The sequence below is a fragment of the Sprattus sprattus genome (assembly GCF_963457725.1).
Source record: "Sprattus sprattus genome assembly, chromosome: 3".
Lineage (NCBI taxonomy): Eukaryota > Metazoa > Chordata > Actinopteri > Clupeiformes > Clupeidae > Sprattus > Sprattus sprattus.
The window spans coordinates 19,878,212-19,901,926 of record NC_137922.1 but is presented as its reverse complement, the minus strand read 5'-3'; the positions used below and the strand labels follow the sequence as shown (position 1 = coordinate 19,901,926).

The 23,715-nt window shown below is 41.3% G+C and overlaps 3 protein-coding genes across 3 annotated transcripts; 2 read left to right on the top strand and 1 right to left on the bottom strand.

Moving 5' to 3' along the window:
* The first annotated feature begins 680 nt into the window (after nt 1-680).
* Nucleotides 681-5,808, top strand: marveld2a (MARVEL domain containing 2a). Its single transcript, XM_080834728.1, has 7 exons — nt 681-698; nt 1,445-2,637; nt 3,364-3,399; nt 3,531-3,679; nt 3,836-4,007; nt 4,509-4,559; nt 5,289-5,808. Exons 2-7 carry the CDS (start codon nt 1,462-1,464, stop codon nt 5,406-5,408), a joined length of 1,704 nt encoding a protein of 567 aa, XP_080690854.1. The 5' UTR covers nt 681-698; nt 1,445-1,461; the 3' UTR covers nt 5,409-5,808.
* Nucleotides 5,809-6,775: 967 nt separating this feature from the next.
* Nucleotides 6,776-12,194, top strand: oclna (occludin a; the record flags this gene model as incomplete). Its single annotated transcript, XM_080835011.1, has 8 exons — nt 6,776-6,828; nt 7,117-7,765; nt 8,254-8,421; nt 9,707-9,834; nt 10,928-11,095; nt 11,496-11,667; nt 11,848-11,889; nt 12,096-12,194. 8 exons carry the CDS (start codon nt 6,776-6,778, stop codon nt 12,192-12,194), a joined length of 1,479 nt encoding a protein of 492 aa, XP_080691137.1.
* Nucleotides 12,195-13,008: 814 nt separating this feature from the next.
* On the bottom strand, nt 13,009-23,481 carry erap1a (endoplasmic reticulum aminopeptidase 1a). The gene is made up of 18 exons (XM_080836016.1): nt 22,722-23,481; nt 22,339-22,477; nt 22,110-22,244; nt 21,800-21,920; nt 21,513-21,667; nt 21,261-21,374; nt 19,858-19,989; nt 18,995-19,126; nt 18,568-18,651; nt 18,291-18,448; nt 18,028-18,107; nt 17,414-17,597; nt 16,937-17,093; nt 16,258-16,442; nt 15,918-16,079; nt 15,464-15,604; nt 14,560-14,641; nt 13,009-14,040 (listed from the first exon to the last, which is right to left on the bottom strand). The coding sequence occupies exons 1-18, from the start codon at nt 23,198-23,200 to the stop codon at nt 13,888-13,890; spliced, it is 2,793 nt and encodes a 930-aa protein (XP_080692142.1). The 5' UTR covers nt 23,201-23,481; the 3' UTR covers nt 13,009-13,887.
* Nucleotides 23,482-23,715: the final 234 nt, after the last annotated feature.

The window sequence follows — 23,715 nt, the reverse complement described above, 5'->3', positions numbered from 1 at the left end:
GGTTCTGGCAAAAAATGGAAGACAGCGCAAACAACTTTTAAGGTGAGTTCAATCGGTATTTGTTGTACTGTGGTCGTAATTTAAAGTGAAACAAATAAGAAGGTATTCCACTTCAGATTGGAACATTGTATTACAAGAACCATTTTAAAAACAGAGAACATTGTCTTTCCTCTCCGTGCAGTGGTGTCAAATTTCAAATTCACGTTTCACTCGCAACAAGTGCATATTTCGCTTTGAGTCTGCAAAGTTCAGTTTTCCCTCTTCGTTGTTAATGAATTACCTTGCGATAGTGTAGCCTATGCTCTTTGGAATGAATATAGGATGTTTGAATTGTCATTGTGTTTTTTTTATATAGAGCCACAAGTTACAGATGAATCCAAATTCCCATTTTATGGATTATCATCCTGTCGTTCTTGGCATTCGTTATTTTTAATTATTTCATCACTTCATCGCGTTAGTTCTTGTCATAGGATTTGTGTGGCCTGATGACTTGGGTATTAACATTATTAGGTCAAATGCTAGTTGTGTTGTAATAGACCATCTATGTCCGTTAAGTAGCAATGGCTCTGAAGTAGAGGTACTCTTATTGTTTTCTTTCAGACTGTAGCCTGAAGTTTTCAATGAGGAAGACCAGGTACTAGGTTTGTTCCCTGAACCGCAAGCCAATGTAAGTCCTGCTGAGTGCCTGCGTGTGAAAGGTATTCAAGCAAATACGTTTTATTCATTAACAACTGTTCTAATTTTTTCACAGAATGAATGAGACACTGATGCACTGCAATTACATTTGGCAGGACACAACTTTAAATTCTATGTTTGAAATTCTGATGAAGTATCACCACGCTTTGTGGTGTAATTTGGGTGTTGGTGATAACCGCAGTATGGCTTAGACTAAGATCTGCATGTTCTGTCTTGTCATGAAACCTTTGCCTGATTCTGCTTGCTGTGAATGTTTGGCAAAGACTTCTGCTGTTATATACGGGCTTGGACATTTCTATTTCTATCACTTGTTGTTTGGAAAATTCTATTTTCACCCTATAGACCAAAGCTATCTCTAATCTTTACTGTTCAAATTCTATATAAGTAATTCACTAAACCGTTTCAGGCAATTGTTGCTTCGGCCTACGGTGTACGGCTACTGGTTCTGGGCTTTTGCTTTCCAGGGTTTATTTCCTTTTCATTCTTTACTTCTTTGTCTCTCTGTATGCCGTTGTCATCCAGGATTGTTCGCTCAATCAATCATTCATTCACTAAAATGTTTGGCTATTCAGATAAATAAGCTTAAGGAGCATGCCTGTGTAATATGAACGTGTGTGCTCAAAATCAGTTCTGTGGATACACAAGAAATCACTGATGTTTGCTGCCTAGTCAGCCCTGTCAGTAACTAACCGTGAACCGGATGCCAGGACAGTAATATGTAATATGATTTTGGTATCTCTTCCCTCAGGGCCAATCCCATTCCCCATGTCCTCAGGAGGAGGCTCCTGGGGGGGCGTTGAGCGTGGCAGAAATGCCCCTCATTATGACCAGGCGTCCTCTGGCTCCCCACCTGAAAACCTTCGACGGCAGCGCTCTTCCGCGCTGGCCTTGAGCGCTAACCCCCTTCCCCCTCCCCCCCTGCCAGACCAGCCCCCCGTGGGGCCCGATTCGGGTGTTGAGTCCGACCCAGGCGACGGCGGCGACTCAGCTCTGGACATCAAGCCCGTCCACCGCTTTATCCCAGACTCCTGGAAGAATTTCTTCCGGGGCAGCAACCGCAGCAGCAGTAACAAGCTCTGGTCCATGCCATCAAACCGGAACAATAACAACACCACGAACACGACCACTGACGGTGTACGCTGCTCCCCTCCGCAGTCGCCCTCCCTCCTTGGCTCCTACAGGGACCAGTATGGCGGCTCCGGCGGCAGCTACAACTCCCGCAAGGAGCGGGAGGCCATGCTGCTAGCTGAGCTGCCGGAGTCTCTGGACGGACGGACGGTTAGGACAGCAAACACGGTCTTGAGCTACAGCGAACGTGTGGAGGAGTACCACCTACGCTACTCCTACATGAAGTCGTGGGGGGGACTGCTGCGCATCCTTGGCTGTGTGGAGCTGCTACTGGGAGCAGCAGTCTTTGCATGTGTATGTGCATACGTCCACAAGGATAACGAATGGTTCAACATGTTCGGATACTCCCAGCCAGGGAGTTTTGGGTCTGGGTATGGTGGCTATGGGGGTGGGGGTTATGGTGGCGCCTCCTACACCGGGCCCAAGACTCCCTTCATTCTGGTTGTGGCGGGGTTGGCTTGGCTGGTGACGGTGATCTTGCTTGTTCTGGGAATGACCATGTACTACCGCACCATCCTGCTAGACTCCAACTGGTGGCCCTTGACAGAGTTTGTGATGAACTTAGCCCTGGCGTTCCTTTACCTGGCAGCTGCGATCGTGTATGTGAATGACACCAGGAGGGGGGGGCTGTGCTCCTATCCCACGTTCAATAATCCCATCAACGCAGCATTTTGCCGTGTTGAGGCCGGGCAGACAGCTGGCATTATTTTCCTTTTTGTCACCACAATGGTGTACCTGATTGGCGCCATAGTGTGCCTGAAACTGTGGAGACATGAGGCAGCGAGGCTGCACGTGGAGAAGTACGGACACGAGGTGAGGATGCACACTAGATACACACTACGGCTTTTACATTCTGTATATTCCGAACATGGTCCTAGTCCTCAGTATTCTGAGTTGACAGCCTTGATTTACTAATCACTGCAGAACTGCAGGGATAAACTCTGAACCTATTGTTTTTCTGTGGTACAGATCATAATAATGATACGATGTACGTGTAAATGTATTTTGCCTCTTGCGTTGTATTTTAGTCTTTATAGGGTTAATCGCTTTAGGTTAAAAGTGTATGTCTGAATGTCTTTTTCAGGAGAGACACAATATTCCTGTATAAAACAGACTCTCAATATCAATTGGCTGTTCCAAGTTAAATTATGTGGAATATAAGAAACAGGAATAATAAGAAATATCTGACGAACTGTTGTACAGCAGCTTCTGGGAGTATAGGACTTGCTCTTGGCTCAGAGGAGAATACCCCAGCCACTCGTTGTGATAGTCCACAGAGTATACATTATTTAAGCATGGAGATGGTTGCCATAGTTGGTTGCTAGATTGGATTTCCCTCCTAGGCAACCTGCACATCGATGTAGGTTGTGCAGTCTTAGATATTGCACCATGTTAGGTATTCTCAGTGATAATATTGAAACACATTTGATACGTAAATATTTGTCAGTTGATCAGTTTCGGTTCTGTCTATGGTTCCCCTTCACAGTACATTTAGCCTTTTGTATACCCAATGATCATAATATTTTGTCCCCTGTTCAGATGATGCCAAGAGAGACAACTGATGGAAGATATCCGGTGATTCTCTTTTTTAATACTTAGATACATTTATGATCATGAAATGCATATTAACGTTATTCTTATGGATTCTGATAGCCTCTTCGCTGGTGAGTCTTTGCCAGTTATAATGTATTGTTATTCCCCACCAGGTTGTTGCTGGCCCAAGGGGCGCTGAACACCTGCCCGTCTCCTCTGAGATGCCTGTCCATGCTGCTGCTGCCCTCAAGCCCAAGGTTCTGAAGGGACACATCCCGTCCGGCCACATCCCCAAACCTGTCATCATGCCTGATTACATTGCGTGAGTGTTAACTGTTGTAGTTTACAACATATTTGTCTCAAAAATGTTTTGTTTCATAGTATCCTGCCAATTTGTTTTTGTTACAACTGAAGTCTGAAATGTGATTTGAAAAGGATTGAAGTGGAACTGTGGTATCTGTCCTGTGTCTATCCGCAGTAAGTACCCCAGTATCCGCTCCGATGAGGAGCGAGACCAGTACAGAGCTGTGTTCAACGACCAGTATGCAGAGTATAAGGACCTTCATGCTGATGTCCAGGTCACGCTCAAGAAGTTTGATGAGATGGACGCCATGATGCGCAATCTTCCTCAGCATGTCAACAGTCAAATGGTACCCCTCTCTCTCTTTCTCTCTCTCTCTCTCTCTCTCTCTCTCTCTCTCTCTCTTTCACACTCTCTTTGTCATCTACTGCCGGTGTTCATTGTTATGCTAAATGTCTTTGTTGTCATCTCTCGTCTGTTCTTCCTCTTCTCTTTTCTCACAGTGCTGTCCTTCTGTCATTCTTCCCCATTCTGTTCCAATTCTTCTAAAACCTTCATTATATATGAACTTCACTCACACACATCATGGTTTATGCTGAGATTATAATATGACCTCATTCAACTATTTATGGTATTTAAGTTTATGGGATGTTTCACTGAACACCCAAAGGATGTGTAACCCTTTGCATGGCTGGGGTGTGCAAAGGTTTTTTTTTTTTATCCAAAAATCTTGCACTGAAAGTTCAATTATACATTGAAATATGTAAGTATTTCAAAATGGTTATAGGTTCAAATATTTAAGTATTCTAAATGTGAAATTGTATGTTTGGTGTTTTTTTTTTGTATCCAGGAACATGAGCGTATAAATAAGATTCTTCATGAGTACCAGAGGAAAAAAATGGTATGTCCACTCTTTATGGTATGCTATCTAAACCCGTTCAACCCTGATAAGGCGAGCGAGTTTTCTCCTCCCTCCTCTGTTCCTCTTAGCTTCACCACACAAGAGGCACTGAAGCAGAAAATTAGCTGACTGAAGTTGATTAATATGTAGAAGTGTCTGCTTTCGATTTGGCTGTGGGCCTCACGAACAAAGGGCTGAATTTGAATGAATGGTGGAGGAAAGGATGGGGGCGGGGTGGGGGGTGTTCTGGCGGGCAGGAAGAAGAAGTGGGTGGGAATGTCCAAAGTGCTCTCTGACCTTGGAGGCGCCCAATTTCCTCAAAAGGTTTCAACAAGAGGAAATGGCGCCAATATCCACATGGATCTGAAACTGTCCTGCATGTGACAGAGTACAGTGAGGGATTACTGGTCAAACTAAATGTTGCCTTTAAATAAGTTCATTCTACACTTCATTCAGGAGTCCTCAAGACTTATATGAGAACTAATTTCTCTGGAATTATGACCAAAGCAATGATAAAAGCCACATTTCGAAATATTATGTTTAATATATCAAATACTGTTTGAAATATCAAAGTTAAATTAAATAAACGGATACATAAAGTGGTTTAATTTCATCATTGATTAATTTAGGCAGTTTGAATTCATCAGTGTTTTAATGGTATGAGCATGGAAACCTCTGTTCTTGATCATTTCATTGAATTGAATATTTATTTACCTTTCCTCCCCAAAGGATCCAACCTTCCTGGAGAAGAAAGAGAGGTGTGAGTACCTGAAGAACAAACTCTCCCACATCAAGCTGAAGATCCAGGAGTATGACAAGGTCATGGAGTGGAACGATGGCTTCGGATGAGTGGGGAGAGTGGTCTCATTTGGGACTGTCATTCTGCCCTGTTCATTCTTGGATTCCCTGGAGTGGACATGCTGTAGTACACTGAACAGCAACGTTGGGCCCCTTCAGAGGAGTGGCAAATTCAACTGTAGCAATTATTTCAAGGGCAAACTCTCAAAGGGACCCGGAGAGCATTTCTCTGTTATCTTTATGTAGTTTGATTGACCATGCTTATTTGTAAGATATTAACAGACCAAAGTCTGTTTATTTCATCATTTTATACAATTCTGTCAGTACAGAAAGGGAGACCACTCAGAGAACAATGTTAGTTTACCTCATAACACCCCACTATTTAAATATTACTGATGCAACTGCCATTTCAGTAATTTCTAGGGAAAAACTGTTAATTTCCCATATGCACTGTCCCTCATACACTAACCATCAAATGTCTAATATAATATGTGATTGACAGAATGTGCTTTCCTAACCTGTTATTTACAGTTAACAATACAAGTGAATGAGAATTTGTTTTGTTTGTCGTACCTACCATTTCAATAAACTATATTTTGTATGGGTATTTTTATGTTGTTTATCAGACTTTTTTTCACACTCGTTGACGATGTTGTTTAACAACCGGGATTAAAGGTTAACACAATAGGTATGGCAAACTTCCAAATAATATCTTAGTGACACCGGTAAAAATGTTAAATTAAACAAGAGAAACACTTTAAACACATGTATCTGCATATGACAGTGGTTGTAGTTTATTCGATTATTTGTTTCGATACACATTACGAAAACGAATGTTTATTGGTTTAATTCTCGGAGGACGGTTTCTATTTAATGTCGGAGGCTTCCCCTCGCCCCTAGCGTCATGGAGTGAAATCTGAGGCTGGTTTCGTCGATGGGCGGAGCAAAGGTGGGAACTGCTATAATGCTGGTGTTACCTGAGCAAGGTGCGTCTGCTTTTGAACATACTCATTTCAGGAGCGACAGGTGCAAGTTGTGCAGTGTTTGGCCAGGTAAGTGTTTCTCACAACTGTATATATTCGTGTGTTCTATGCTTTGTGAACAGACTAGACCTTTGTCAAAGTAACCTGAGATACGCTGTTGGATACGCTGTTGGCGTAAATCAGAGGAATATTATTTGTAGCATTGTGGTGATGTCTTGTTGGAAGTCAAAGCGGCGTACAACGCCCTTATTAAGATTTTAAAAATGTAGTCTTTACCGTGATACGACAGGTACTCCTAGCAGCGAATTGCCGTCGTGTTTGTGGTCACTAGAGATGTCTTCCTTTCCAGAGAATATACTATTTTAAATAGTAAAACCTGACCGTTTCTTATTCACATTTAGGAAGTGTGAACGCATATACTCTGCGGACTGAGACATGTCCTCCAAAAGCAATGGAAACCCTCCTCCTTATGAATCTGAACATGGATAGTAAGTGCTCCTTTATGTATTTACTTGTTTCTCAATAATTAAAAACTTAAACTGAATATGTTTGTATTTCAATAGAAACTTGTATTCTTCAGTTAATCACATGACCACATGTTTATGATTATTTTCAGTTTCATTCTGTTCATCTAAATATGTAACATAAAATATCAGTCTACATGAAGAGCACATCAAATATCAGTCTAAGATATATAACAATTGTATGTGTTCAAATAAAATCCCTTCACATATGGTTATGTGGGTAATTTTACTTTCCTCAATTACTTTCTTAAGCAACATGGAACCGCAACAAGCTTACTCCTACTATGCTGACGATGAGGTCCAGCATTTCTACCGCTGGAACTCACCCCCAGGGATTATCAAGATCATGTCCAGCATCAGCATCATCCTCTGTGTGGGCATCTTTGCCTGTGTGGCCTCCACCTTGGCTCATGACAACAGTGGAGCCCTCGGAGGATTTGGGGTGGGAGGAGGAGGAGGATATGGCGGTGGAGGCTACGGTGGCACAAACACCAACTATGGCGGTTTTGGTGGTGGAGGATATGGCGGTGGCGGAGGATTTAACTATGGAGGTGTGAGCCAATACAATGACCCCAGGAAAGGGAAGGGATTCATGTTGGCTATGGCGATCATCTCCTTCCTGGCTCTCCTGGTCATCTTCATCATAGTCATCTCCCATCAACGTATGGCCCAGGGCAGGAAGTTTTACTTGTCCGTCATCATCGTCAGTGCCATCCTGGCCTTCCTCATGCTTATCGCAACGATAGTGTATCTTGTAGCTGTCAATCCCATGGCCCAGTCCTCTGGTTCTTATCAGTACAACCAGATCATGGCTCTGTGTGCTCCATATCAACAAACTCAGCGGCCTGGTCAGTTTGTCAACCAGTACCTGTACCACTACTGTGTGGTGGAACCACAGGAGGTAAGCCTGCCTACCATCTTTCTCCTGAGACTGCATTCTTTAATGATTACATTGTCCTTAGAAATAGACTTCTCAGCAGTGGTGTTGTCAAAATCAACAACAAATACTGTTTTGTTTTGTGTAAGCAAAGAAAAGCTAGGAATTTGCAGAATTTCTGTGTATGTATATAATTGTTTTTGACCCACAATTCTAAGGATTCAGGTGACCATGCAGGCATGAGGGTTATGTTTGTGTGTGTGTGTGTGTGTGTGTGTGTGTGTGTGTGTGTGTGTGTGTGTGTGTGTGTGTGTGTGTGTGTGTCTCTGTCTCTGTATTTGCACTGTTTCAGAACCCACTGGTTTCACATTAAGTCAACAGAATTGTAAAATACAACAGTTTCCAGACATTAGAACTTTTGACCACAATCCAATACTTTGTGATGCATGCCTCTCATTGACTGATGTCTTGTGGTCATTTCCTAAATTTTGGTGTCTGACATTTTTTGACAGGCCATAGCCATCGTGCTAGGATTCATTGTGACCGCTGCTCTGATCATTATCCTGGTGTTCGCGGTGAAGACCCGACAGAAGATCAACAACTTTGGGAAAGACAACATTCTGTGGCGGCGCGTGAAGGTTGTTGAGGACCCCGACGCTGTAGGAGATGTGGAGGCATGGGTGAGTGAGCGTGGTCCTGCCTTCCTGCCTTTGTCCTTTGTGCAGAACATGTTTACCCCCATAGAGAACAGTTTAGTTTGTCCCACTGAGAGCTTGGTAATTCTGATCTCCATAGATTAATGATATTAAGGGACACGCTTTGTAGCTCATGGGTATGTTTGATAGGAACTGTTCAGTTTCCCAGTGTGGTTGGTGTAAAAGGTCAAATACCTTCACTGACTTGTAGAGGTTTCCAGTGACATCTTTGTTATTTTGTTAGGCAATTTAAAGCCATTTAACTTCTTAGTAGGCTACAAAGGGTTTTATTATGTAGTTTCAGTAGTGAATACAAATACACTTTAGGTGAGGCTTTGCAAGTGCCTGGTAGCTGATGTATGTTGTTGTCACAAGAGACACCTACCAGCGGGGGAGGAAGTGGAAAGACAGGTTTGTGTGTCCCCAGCACACAGAGTGGAGGAGGGGAATGGTCTGTAGTTTCTGGGTGTGGTTTATTGGTGGAAGTTTCAGTCCCACATTTTGTCGAAATGGCACATAACATTGTGAATAGCAAATAATGATTCAGCCAGTTGATGATGACGTGTGTGTGTGTGTGTGTGTGTGTGTGTGTGTGTGTCAAGACATTCATGAGATTCCTGTGTGAGACAAAACAGGAAGAGTACATTGTTTGTTGTTTTTTTCCAAGTGAACAAAACCATACTTCCACGAACTTTATCATGGGTAGTCCAAACTCAAAACCAGGATAGATGTTGTATAGTAAGTTAGTGTTTGCAGATTGTTTTAGCTACAGATAGTAACTTGAGAAACCTAGATCAGAGAATCAAGGAAGATATGAAACTGGTCCAACCAGTATTTAAAACTTGGAGCACACTGATGCACAAAACAATGTTAGCAGTGTTAAATCCTCAGTGTTAAATTATCAGTCCCTCTTTTGCTTCCTGCAAAAATTTTCCTAGATAGGAAGGTGCAAGTATAATCTTGAAATAAAGCTTAAGCAGTTTAAATGTCATTCCTGTGATGTATGTTAGTATGTTGGTCTAGGGTCGCTGCAAGTCAGAACACGCAAGAGCAGCAATGTGTAGTTGAAGAATCCCTCTAATCTCTACATGGTGTGCAATGAAGTATGAACTTTGTCTAGCTCAATAATGTGTTCAGTTCCATGCAATTTCATAGTACATTTAAATGTATTCTTCCTTCCACTTTTAACATCTGCCATGAATCATTGTATTTGTTTTATTTAATGATCCATTTATTTATATTGAATCTGGCTATTGCTTTTTCTTTACAGGTCAACGATGTGTCTTCTCCTCCTGAGCTGGCAGTGCTGGCTGCTTACCCAGAGAAGTTTGGGGGTTCCAGGAGTCACCTAGATGAGGACAACTCTGACTACAAGCCTCCATACAGTTACAGCCCAGCGTGAGTCTCATGTCTAAAGCCATAACTTATTACAGCGCCTCACATGAACGTAATACATTCAGAAGGATGTCATATAATGTGTTGTATACTGACTGATGAAATTTTGCATGATTTACCGATTTACCAGATATTCCTGTTTACTCATCATTCTCGATATGAGCATCTATTAGTCATTTAAACCACATGTTGGATTGCGGTTTGTTGAGGAATTGGCTTGGCTGGCCTACAGTATCAAGATCATGTTATTATTTTAATCCAAGAACCCACATGACCCATGTGTCATCAGGATGCATCCTAAATGACCTTAAATACTAAAACCTAAGAATATTGTTCAGTATGTTCTTGGAGATGGTATATATAATTGTTTAAGAGTTCTTAATAGACGGCATTCCCTACAGCGATACAGGGATATGCCTGCAGATTATTAGAGGGCATTTATGGCATATGGCATAGGAACAGGGACTTGGAAGGAAGTAGGAAGTTGTTGTATAGCTGTCTATTCTCTCTGGTTTTGGTATGTGAAAAAAAAAAATACCCGATAGGCTGAAAGTCATGGTGACTCATCAGTGCACAATCAGTGCAGTGGGAGGTTATTTTTTACACAACCTAAAACCTCACACCTCGTCATGGTAAAAATTGTTTCATTGTTACTTTGTTTAAGGCATGCTGAGCGAAATGTGTGTGTGTGAGTGTGACTGAATATAGTTCAAAATATGGTTTGCTTTAATTTTCTAATGGTGTGTCTCTATTAGACTGTCAGTCCAAAAGGAGCTTTGACCACACTGCTGAATCTTTAAAGGTCTTATCGTGAACCTTTTAGATATGATCTTTATGATACAAATTGTCTAGCAGGGTTCGTTTCAAATCAGATCTTTCAGATGAACACAATAAGGCGATGTCATGTCATTTAGGGCCGAAGTGATCTATGTAAAACTTTAAAGATTCTTATGAAGACAAGGCGATGATCCAGTTAATGTTTTTTGTACCTCTTTTTTTTTTTGAGCACGTAAACCTTAAATGTTTCATGTATTGGTTGCGACAGAACCAATATTTAATGTCAAACCTCATCTGATGGCACATGTGTCCCCTGTAGCGTTGTTGAGGAGGTCCCAGTGCGCAGTGCTGCCACCTACAGCAGCAGTTCGGAGAGACCCAGCTCCTCAGGGAGGCCGAAGAAACGCCGTGCTCGGCGCACAGACGGTTATGACACTGATGGCTACATGTCCTCTGGCGACGAGCTAGACGACGAAGACTTCTCCAGGTAGGCTGAGAGTAAAGTCCCATGGGGTTTTGTACAGCACTTTCATTAACAAACAAAGGCAAAGTCCAGTCAAACTTGAATCAGCTGAGTGCATCACAGTTTCTGTCAGTCGTAAATTACAGTTACGGATGGTATTCATTAGGTATTTATGTCACCCACATGGCTGGTTCCACTTGCCAAATCATAAGCAATTACTGGATACCTCCCATTTTGAACTTAAGCCATATTTTTTTTTTATATAAATGATTAATTAATATAAATTAAACATTCGATGCTGGAAGAAAGTTTAAAGGTTGGGAACTTTAGCCACATACGTATGGAGCAACACATACGTACAGTGATCCAGTGAGACGACAGTCTTATATATTTTTTGAACACATCTTTTCTCTGACCTTTCCAGCGAGTTCCCTCCCATAGAGTATGAACACGAGAGGGATGAGTACAAGCGTGCATTTGATGATGACCACCAGGAATACAAAGAACTGCAAGCGGAGATGGATGCCATTAACAAGAAGATGGCAGAGGTGGACCGTGAACTTGATGACCTGCAGGAGGGAAGCCCCCAGTTCCTTGTGAGTTGTGTGAAGGATGTTTTTGTTTTGTTGTTGTCTATGTTACACGTACAGCACAGTCAAATAGAAAAAATGGTCTGAGATGTGAGAAATATAATTGCTATGTCTAGCTGAAAATACCAGCATTTAGAACCTCAGTCTCGTACTCTATCAACCTGTGGTTTATCACTCATTTGACAGGATGCTATGGACGAGTACAAAGAACTGAAAAACAAAAAGAAGGTATGTTACCATCAGAAATATTTATACTTTAATAATTTACTTTCTAGATGGAATAATTTTGAGTTTAACAAATGGGTGTTTTGTGGAGAAATGTGTATTATTGAGACACAGAGCTGAATCTAATTCTTTACTGAAATAATAACAGTATGTCAAAAGTAAAACCCTGTCTGATATTCAATAACATATCACTCTTAAATTTCCATCAGGGTTCGGACTACCAGGTGAAGAAAAAGCGATGCAAGTACCTGAAGGCCAAACTGAGTCATGTCAAGAAGATGGTCAGTGACTTCGACAGAAGAACATAAATGTACTATGGCATGTGTCCTCTTGAATTGGTCACCTTTCCTCAGTGAAGTGAGAGGTTTTCTAAGGGTGAACCATGTTTGCCAGTGTGTGCACACCGTACGGTCTCTGTCCAAATGTGCAGATGTGCAGGGTGAAGGGATGGACTACATCATACTCGTGTATGCGCTTATCCACATGAACAATGTTAATAGTGCTCAGGTTTGAAGATAGTCCTCCACTTTAACCTAAGTGATGTGTAACCTAACTTGCCATACAAGATATCTGTATCTCAGAGATCTAAATGAACTTTGTCCTACTTGTTTGTAAGATACTGTTATTTTTAATCAATTCTGACCTTGTTTCTTAATAGGCTTCTTTCTATTTGTGATTATTCACTATTCTTTGTAAGCTATTACTGAAGCCTGTGGTACGACTATGCTTTTTGAAATGGTTTTCTGGGAACTGATAACTCAGATTGTGATTATACATGGAACTGTTAAAGGGAATAGTCATTACTAGAAGAATAACACAAAAAGGGAATTATATCATGGCTAACAAATCAGTCATTTATGTACTTATATCCTCTTTATTTTGCAGCAATAATTTATACTGAACAGTATGATTGCCTCTTCTTTCTTCCTGTTTTAATTATATTTATAAAACTGTGAATTTAGGTCACTGAAAAGTGCTCAAATGTTTTAAATACTTTTACTACGTTGTACAGTATGCAAGTTCTCGTGTATTTTTTAATAGTTCATGTCTGAGTGAAGAACATTCATTTGTACATTTTTCTATGTAAATTTTAATAAAAACGCTAGTGTGACTTATTTTTGTGATCAACAGATTTGTATTGATAAAACACTACCAGATACATAATATTTACATTCAAACCTTAATTTAAAACAATTATCAAACAAAGTATCAAATACACATCAGGGGAGAGCAGGGTCCATTGTCACATGGGTAATTTCTCCTAAAATAAGGTCACAATCTCAAAACTACAATAGTTACATTGTGTGTGTCACCATCTTTTTTACCATTAGTCAAGGTCACCCGAAACTGAGCTTAGCACAATTTCCCCAGAAACAGATGGGCACGATTTGGAGTAATTGTTCAGAAATTACTGGTTAATTTTATGTCCACTTAATATAAGGTGTTAAGCACAGTTTTTAAATTGAAGTTAAAATCTACTTTCATGTTTATTTATGTGTTCACATTTGCTTATTAATCTAATGAAACATCTTACGCACACTCTCAAATTAATGTATAATAATTTTGCACTAAAATACTATATGACAAGACAATGAATATGAAATATACAGCCAAGCCCTTCATTTGACTCAACAGTTTGTCATTATGATGTATCATTTGCAGGCACTGTGGTTAAAACGTGTAACAACATGCCCCGTTCTTCCCAACTCACATTCCAGTGTTAAAGGCAGAGAGTTGTTATTCTTCAAGGTATTTACATGGCAGCCCTGCAGTACCAGTAGAAATGTCACATTCAGTTGTGTTCAGTGCATCAGATAATTGTGTTGGATCACCCAAGCATAGCTCTGGATGAGTGGCTGTATTTGTGGATAATGTTGATGACAACCTGACAGATTGATTCCTATGCTGTCCCACCCCTTTGAGGCACATTGGCATCAAGATCGACCTTTTCGATCCATGGTCATTTGGCTTCCGCATATTGCAAAAGCCAAAACCGACTAATTAAACGCCATGCCCGCGGTCCAGCCATGCTTTTAGCAGTGGAAGGTTCCGATCCATCCAGCGAACGTTCTCCTCGATGGTCTCCAGGGCCCGTTGGATGGAGCGCAGCTCACCACCTGCCTCAGTGGGCAGAGACCCAAAGAACTGCCGTACCTGTGCAGGGGTAAGAACACCGAACACTCTAGACACATCAATTGAATTGTTTTTTTGCTATAACAACATCATAACACCAAACCCATAGTCTTAAAGATTAAGAACAGTATTAAGAGGAAACTGTATCCAGAGCAGCTATGTAAACCTATAGGCACATTATTAGTTTCACCTCAGGCACTTTCCTATCTTACTCAGAATGTTTCTCCTTGGTGCATGAACACTACACTGTGAAAAAAAATCTGTCTAAAATAATGGCAGCTGTGGTTGGCAGAACTTTAGCCGTAATAAATATGGTGACAATGTATAAGACATTACATTTTTTACAGTGCAGGGAAAGAAAAGCAGCCCACCAAAGCTTGTCTGAATGCTACCAACACTATACAGGCAGAAGCCTCTCTTGCGTCATTTTCAGAGCAATACCTCTTTCAACCAGATGACTCACATTACTGCACACACAGTCGAGCAGTTCAACTTAAACAGGCTGAAAGGCATTCTCATGGCAACACCAAGGACACATACCTCCTCTAGCATCTCTGGAGTAGAGTACTGATCCGTCACTCCAACCGCCAAGCGTGAAATGGCTGAAGATCCCAAATCAAACCTGAATGCAGGAGAGAAAATGACCATGAGAGGACACATCAAAACGATTGCCGGCTTTTAAGCTGATGGGGGAGAAAATGAGAAAATGATGTCTCCCTAGTTTTTCATTAAGCTCTGTAGAGTCCCCCATAAAATTAGAAATGCACTTGTTATTATATGGCATTCTAACTGAAGCTGAATTTATATCTGAGTTTAATCACAACCTCAGCACCCCACCTCCAGGTTATGAGTAGAGTTTCTAAATCTATAAATTTAAACTCTGGTGTATTTAAACTATGCTATGATAGGTCAGGGCACATAGTAGGGAAGGCACTGACTGACCGGCAGGCCCTCAGTGATATCACTACTTGCGTTTAATTGGTAAAAACCCACCTGTCCTAGTATCAGAGCTCACAATTAGTTTGGCAGGCTCAGTGTAAGCCAAGGCCTGTTTTCCCTCCGTTTGTTTACTTTGTGAGTTATGTTCCGGAACCACCAGCAACCATGACAAAACTGAACTGTGAAAGAACCGACGTTTGAGCTGGACGTGGTTCGAGTCAGGAGAGAGGGAGCCACAGGCCAGTGTGAGCCACATATATGTGACCACTCACTGGGTTTCCGTCGAGCTGATACACACATATATGCACCCACACACAGTAGGTCTTACTTCTAAGCACTTGGGGCCTGTGGGTAGGTAAGTCATTAGGCTTTTACTTCTGTTGGTTATGAGTTATGAACTCATAAAAGAAAGAGGTTCCAGTAAATGTCCCTAGATAACGTAGCTTAGGAGCCGGAGCTGTTGGATATCTGCTTTTTCGACGCGTAACAACATGAATCTACTCACTTGCTGACCAGCTTGTACCAGTGAGCCCTTAGGAAGCCCCAGGCGAGTTTGTATCCTTTGGGGTTTTTGCTGACGGTTATGAGCAGGGAGGGCAGGTCTTGTGTCTTCAGGACTTCTCCCTCCAAACTTTTCTCCAGAAGCCTGAACTCATCATAAAGAATAAAACACTGGGAACTTAAGAATAAAACACTGGGAACTTAAAGTTAAAGTTGCTAATTAGGTTTCATGAAGGCACATGTGAATAATTCATAATTGATCTAATTGTGTAAAGCGGAGTGCATTCAACACTGAGTTTGTGAGTTCAATAAAACCACTAATACATATGTATTGCTGTACATACTGTCATGAGTGAAATAAAAATACAGGGAATATTTATTCATGTTTCGGCAGAGCTCTTGAACAGACTAGGTAAACACACATGCACAAAGGAGGCCATTTTGTGGTGTAAACCCACCATTGGAGCTTGTGGGTCAGTGGGCTGTAGGAGAGGGCAGCCTTGATGCTGCTTTTCTCTGAGGGGGAGATGGACAGAAGGTACTTCTCCAGGAGGAAGTCCCAGCCAGCCTCACTGCGAGCTCCCTCTGTGTACACCACCAAACTCACATCGCTAGGCAACCTGGTGGGGACAAGAATGTGCTCAATTTACTTTACAATCAGCAGTTGCATAAGGATACTGATAGCTGGGCTGGGCTGGGCACCACATGCCATCACAAACATGACGAAAACTAAATGAAATGACTGATTTAGGACTTATTAGAAAATTCAACTTGGGTTGTGGGGAAAAGAGCTCTAACCTCATGGTGCCGTTGGACTCAGCCCACTGCTGGAAGAGCTGCTGTGCCTTAGCAACAGCTGGTGGGTGGCGGCGGATGCAGGCGAACAGGAGCAGGTAGTTGCGCAGAATCCTTTGGGACACGGCGCCCGCATCACTCCACTCCTGTCTGTCAATGAGCCTGAGGAACAGCTTCAGAATGTGCCCCTGGAATTAAGATGCATTACATTTACATGTTTATTTATGATTCACATTACATGTTTAGGATTTGAGTGAGCAGTCGAATAGGAAGGATACAGACAGACCATTAGATGTGGGTTGTCAGGCAATCCCACAAACATCCTAAGTCACAAATATCAAGTCCACTATCTGCTGTGCTTGTTTTAGCAATAGGTCAGTTCTGTCCTAATAAGAAAATAATTTTTAATTTAATTTTAAATGAAATTTTAAATATTTTTTTACTAAGAAAGGCCTAAAATACAGTATGTTGGCTTTATTTTTTCTTTTAATATCTGATTCAGTGACTTTGACTTTTGTGAAGCTACAAATACACCAGCATCTGGCTTTTCATCCTGAAGGATAAAGACATCTACCACTGAATGATGATTGACAATTAAAGGATGGATATATGCAAATGAAAATGCAAATGTAGCCTCCAATAAATGTGATGTGATAACCAAAATGATCAAACGTGTAGAGACCTTCATGTCGTTTTCCAGCTGCTCCATGTCCCTCTTCTCCATGAGTTTGTAAAGAGGGACGAGCTCACTGAAGCCCTGGGTCACAGGCATGGCCTCCTCCTCCTGACTCAGGTACAGTGTCAGGTCCAGAGCTTTGTCCAGAGGCACCTTACCTATGCTGCATGAGGAAATAAACACAAACTGAAAAAAATATGCCACGAAAGCTTGCTCTAAAGGGGGTCCGGGCACTGGGCTCTGTAAAGCACCTTGAGACAATTGTATTGTTTTGGCGCTATATAAATACATTTGTATTAAATTGAATTGAATGAAAGGTCTGCCACATAAAGTTTGGGTAGTGTGCCAGTCGAAGTGCCAGTATTCATTTTTCCTTCTTATTGTAGACGGTCCCTTAATGTTGGTTTGACAGTGTTAATGGGAGTGAGGTATTGGTAGACACTCCCTAAGACTCCCTAAAACGAGACATGTGTGAGACATCACCTGACCAGCTGGAAGATATTGTTGATGAGGCTGGCTCTGTCGTTGCTGCTGAGAGCTGTGTGGTTATGCCGCAGAAGCCTGCTCAAAGCGTCCCATCCCCCAGACTCGTAGTGGACGATGTAATATCCTCTCATGTCCACGTTAAACTTAATCCACTCCACCTCCTCCGGCAGGTATAATACATCTGCAGAAAGAACACGAGGCCACAAATTCTTTCACGGTGGATTCCATGAAACTGCCCATCAAATTGTTGAACTTTACAGATAGGATGATTCCATCAGAGAGTTGGATTTTCTCTCAAAAAGGAACCAGTCAGTCAATAGTCTATGGTTTGTGCAGATGTTCTAATTTGAGCTTTTGGCTTCCGGCTATTAAGTTATTTTCAAAACACTGAATCCAGTACATTCAAACAGAGTTGTCGCTCATATGCACAAAAGGAAATTAAGCTCAAATTATGGCATTAGGTTTTGTCATCAGAAACTGTAGCAACTTGAACATTTAGTTGGTAATGACCATGAATATGTCTGGGGGCCAGACAGTAAAAGTTTAATATATTTAGGATTTTGGGATAAAGCTCATCTCCTCCACACTGCTCATGTACAAAGATACAGTACCTTTTCTGGTCTTCAGCAGAAATCTCTGCACAGTGCTCGTGTGACTGGTGATGTAGGTAAGTGGAACTTGCCAAAGGAAACTACAGAGGATGAGAACAATATATGAGGATATGATTATACAAATATCACATCTTGATTATAAATAAATGAAAAAATTACTTACCATGACACCCATCAACAACAAAGGATATACAGTATATTCTTGACAAAAATAGCATCTATATTATAAACACAACTGGTTTTAATATTCACAAAAAAATTACCTTGATGTCTTGTCAGGATCACCCCCTTTCAGATACCTCTGCTGATCCAACCTGACTTCTCGACCTTTGACCTCCACAGTAATCACAGGAAATCCCTCTTGCAGGGTCCATGTATCCATGATGGCTTTCACATCCAGCTCGTCTTGCATGAACCATTTCTGTTGACAGAGTACGTTGTTATGATTTACAAATGGTTGATCAGTAGTAGTTGATCCATAACCATATGTCTAAACACATACAAAACGACTGTATTTCTGATTTTACTTAGATAACTTACAGATGCCTCACTTCTGGACTTGCCTCCACCACAGAATCCATCCAATTTCATTCTGCCCTGACCTGTTTCATCTGAATGACAAACCTAAAATAGAAACAATCGAAACACAAAGTAAGATATCAGGCCCCAATGAATCTGGGTAACATGATGCAAATATAGTATATGTGATACACCAAGTCCTTACTTGTAGCAAAATATTAAAATGAAACATTACGATCCTATGGCACAACACTGCCACATGATAACCAAACACTAAACCTAATAAAGATTATTCAACAAATGTACATTACATTTAATAGACCACATGGAGCAGTGTACAGTGAAGAGGACCCTCTTGATTTGGATGAATATAAGGATTGTGGAAATATGGATGTTGTATAACAAAGGCAGTAAAGAGGTGCTGGCATCATCTCTCTGTTTCCCTTACGCTGGATAGGCTTTCCCAGAGGTGGGCATTGACCGTGTTCTGGTAACTGTGTCGCCTCAGGTAGCGGATGATGCCCATTTTAAAGGCTTCAGGAGTCAGAAAGTCTCTGAGCATGTTCAAAACACATGCGCCCTGAAGGAAAGGAAGCAGGCCAGCATTAACAAAATGGTACGTTCATACTTCTATAACATGTCTATTTGTGTCATTCCATGTGAAAACCATGGAGGACATAAATAAGTAGAAACACATTGACAGATATTAATTACATAGCCTATACAATTATATATACTATATAAGTTAGATTGTACACTTTGTCGCCTGACCTTAGCCACATTTGTTTGCTGATGAGCATGGATGAAGACGTATGATGAAAACAATGAATTACGTGAATGAAAGTATGATGAAAACAACATAATCTTGTATCAGCATAATGAAGAGCAATGATGGTGTACAGAAACAATTTTACAATTTAAAACTGATGATTATAGAACAAGATGAAAAGGGAAGGAACTGGAGGTATCTGTACACAATAACTTTATATCCTGATCAATATGAAATGCTATAGTGGAACTTCAAGGAGTGTGGAAAAAATCTCTTCCGCTTTTTAAATATCATTTGCAAAGGCTGATGTCGGTGCCAATACATTCATTCTGGCCTCACGAAGAGACAGAGGAGAATCGGCCACATGCTGGAAGAAAAATCTTCAAAAATGTTTTTGTGATCGAGGTCCCGGTGCCGAAGGCACAGCTGAAGTTGACTGATGTTCACTAAAATAAGCTGGACAGGTACCAAGGACCACAGAGCTTATTTTCTGAATTTTCCCTTTCTTTGGGGTTTGGGAGTGGAGGGTTTGTTTTTCATACCTTTTGGTAGGAGACGTCATCAAACATCTCTCTGATCTCGGCAGGGTTCTCCACTGGGGTGGAGATGGGGTGTGAGGAGCTTAGGGCATCTACCTCCATGGCCCGGAAACACTTCGACAGAAAGTAGTCATTCTGCCCAGAGTAAAACAACATGTGTTGGGAACTGCATGTGCTCTTCCGAAGTCTTTGAAACTGACAACTAGTGCTAGATTCTAACAATGGACAATGAATTCTGGGAGATGTACTTCCCTGCTATTATGTTCTGTGACCTTCTAGCACTTCTTCAAAAAGTAGTCAAACTGAACACATTGCCATGCTTCAGTGAATAAGCTGAAATGAGCTTTCATAAAGCAAATTAAACACTTTAGCCAAGACATAGACAACGTTGTTCAGATCTGTATTTTATAGATATTTTCTGTGTTTGAGGACTGTACAACTAATCTCAATATTTAACTCAGCAATCATTTTGATCCTTGATAATGATGTAAATTCCGAGCAAAACAAAAATATATTTCTTTAACGGCAGCACCAACATAAGATAAATTAATCAGAGAATTTCTTGGATTACTTCAAGGTTGAGTCAACATTGGAATTTTGCTAAAGGCCACTTCATGGCAGAAGTGCTTAGTTGATAAATGAATGTCACTGTTGATGAATTAAAACCTATATTTCAGCTGATGTTTTGCAGTGAACGCAGTGACCGTAAGCTCTGGCAAGAAAATACTCGACACTGCAAGCCCCACCCAACGGCTTCAGAGCAGAGAAGTACCTACCCCCCGGATTCGGTACTTTTTCTCCCCGTGAAAACAGCCCTGAAACAGGGTCCTACAGGGGAGGCTCCTACAGCCAAAACACACACAAAGGTGTGGGCTGCCCTAAATCAGCCAGCTATGTCCTGCAGTGGAAGGTTTTTTGTCCATTTTTGTGTTTATTACCTCACAGTGTGTTATTCAAGCAACCAGATGAGCTACTTTAGTGAAATGCTGTGAATAACTGGTCAAAAGTGTTTGCCTGAGATTTGCCTGTACATTGTGGAGACAGGAGATGGGTCTTCGGTGTATGAGTGAAACTACTGTTAAAGTAGCAATAAAAAGTTCTGTTCCAAAACTAGCAAGCTAACTACCTAAAAGGCATGCAAACTATGCAAAGCTTTTCTTTCATTTTTGCAGGGTGTTTTAGCCCGGAACACAGAACTACATAGTGCATATCCTGTATGGCTAATGGGTAAGACACAGGTTTTTGTCGGTCCTTCACATGACCATATGCTATCTAAACAATTTCGAGGATGGTACCAAAACTAGTTACCTCAAAATGTGTCAAATTGTTGCAAAGTGTGGCTTTAAAGGGAGCACTGACTCCTTGGAGTTTCACATGTTCATGGAATAACAAAGGGCAATCCTCACCACTTGTAGCTCTGGGTGGGTTATGTCAACAGACATAAACTCCATAAACTTGGCAAAGCCCTCATTCAGCCACAGGTCATTCCACCACTGCATAGTCACCAAGTTCCCAAACCACTGCAAGAGGGGTGACAGATTTCAGGGCATAATTCACAGTACAACCAGATTAATTTCAGCAAAGCACATTTAGAACAACATGAGACAGAGTGTCTTACGAATAGTACAACTGGCATTATTTTTCGAAGGTGTGTTTACCTGGTGGGCCAATTCATGGGCAATGACTTTTGTTATTCCCAGTTTGTCTGAAGGTGATGATTTCTCCGGATCGAAGAGGAGCCCTGACTCCCTGTATGTCGTTAGACCCCAGTTTTCCATGGCGCCGGACTGGAACTCTGGGATTGCTGCTAGATCTGCAATCACAAGTAAAAGTACTCAAACTATCTCAGATGCTAGATCTGCAATCACAATTAAAAGTACTTATATTATCTCAGAGGCCCAAGTGTGAAGTAATAATACGACGCAACAATGACTTTCACTCAGACCTTGCTTGGGAAGAGGATATGGGATGTTGAAGTAATCATCATAAAAGTCGAGGAGCTTCACCGCAGTCTCTAAAGCGTATTCTGCCTGGTCGATTTTATCAGGCACGGCATACACTGAGATCTGAAAATAATAAGAAAAATATAAGCATTAGAAGCCTTCAGAAATGTCCATCACAGCCAAAATTCACACATTGCTTCACATATATTTTGGTAATTAGCATAGATTTATGTATAGCCCGGTGTACATAACTTAAAACTTCACTTTAACACACAATAAATTATAAGAGACAAAAAGAGACAGCTTGCATACTTCAACGCCATGCTGGGTGGTCTTTCGAATGGAGAGGAAATCGCATACAATGAAGGCCACCAGGTAGGTGCTCATTCTCACGCTGGTGTCAAAGTAGTCATCCAGGAGACCTCCTGGCTGCTCCACTGTCTTAAGCTGTAAAGAAACAATGCTGATCCATGCGTCTCTCAAGTCATGTGATAATGTGTAAGCACTGTTGGTTATATGATGTTGGACATCATTGTCCTACCTTGGGCATGTTGGACAGGGCAATGTGCCTGGGTTCTCTGCGTACACGTATGGTGAAGTTTGCTTTGAAGGCAGGCTCATCGAAGCAGGGAAAGGCTTGGCGGGCATGAGTGGCCTCAAACTGGGTTGATGCCATCACCCTGAAACAGACCAAGCTCATAACTGGGAGCATTTGTAAATTCAATGCAATGGAACTGAGCCATTGATACCTCTGCACTGTACAAACCCTTGGACAGAGGATGAAGATAAATGAAGATATTCTTTGTGTGCTCTTACTGAGTTAACTGGTGACCTATCTCACTAGGGAGCCACTAAAACACATGGTTTCAGGTTTAGGATTTATGGGATGTTCAGAGATGACAGATGAGGATAATTTACACTTACCTGGTCTCGCCATCTTTTGTCTTGTATGTTCCTTTATAAAATCCGTGTAAACTCTCAGAGAGGTTAGCTGTAAATTCTACACTGATGACATGCAATCCACTACTTATTGCGAAGTCATCAGATACAACAGCAATTTGCTCGAAAGCTGGAAAATCTAACACTCTAAGGTGTCGTCGTTGATGACCTGATGACTGAAAAGTTGCTTTGATGATGTGGAGGTCTTTACTGTGAAGAATAATGAAACGGGTTTCTTCTTGCACGTCTATTTGTATCTGAACAGTCCCCGAAAAGTTAAGATACGTCAAGTTTGGGTGAATAAAGAGGTCGTAATGTAGCGGATGAACAATTTCTGGTAACCGCATTTTGTTCCATGGAAATGGTGGTTTGCTGGCCAGTGGTTCTGCCTTAGATGGGTTGACAACACAAAGGGTTGCTATTAAAGCATAACACAGTATGAAACAGAGACGTAAGCCTCCCATGTTTAGTTGAAAATTCTTTGCTTCTTGTAAAATAGATTAAGTCAAGGACAACAGTGCCAGTGAAATAGGCTACTTAGGTTATCAGAAGTAAAGAATGAATACCGACGAGCCACGAGCAGCCGAAGATAGGGAAAAGTCAGCACAGTTCATTGCTACAGATAAGCATGAGTATCCTTTCACAGCAACCGACGCCACTACCGAAATGTTTAATTAGGTCACCTGGCACGTCTTGATATTAGAAATTATTGTTCGGGACTAGATCATATGTGTAGCAGAGTCCATGGTTGTTTGCTCGAGGGAGAGATTAAAAGTGAAAGGGAAAGTACAGCGGACGTCAACTGTCAATTTACCAGGGAGGACACGTGATGTCACCATTTAGGGCACTTCTTAAATTCGTGGTAACACTGTTTAAATGTATTAAAATAAAACCATCCATGTATCCATTGTGTTTAGAATGGGATATATTAATACTTTGTGTATAATCTTTTTAGTTCATAGCGATATAAAAACTAGCC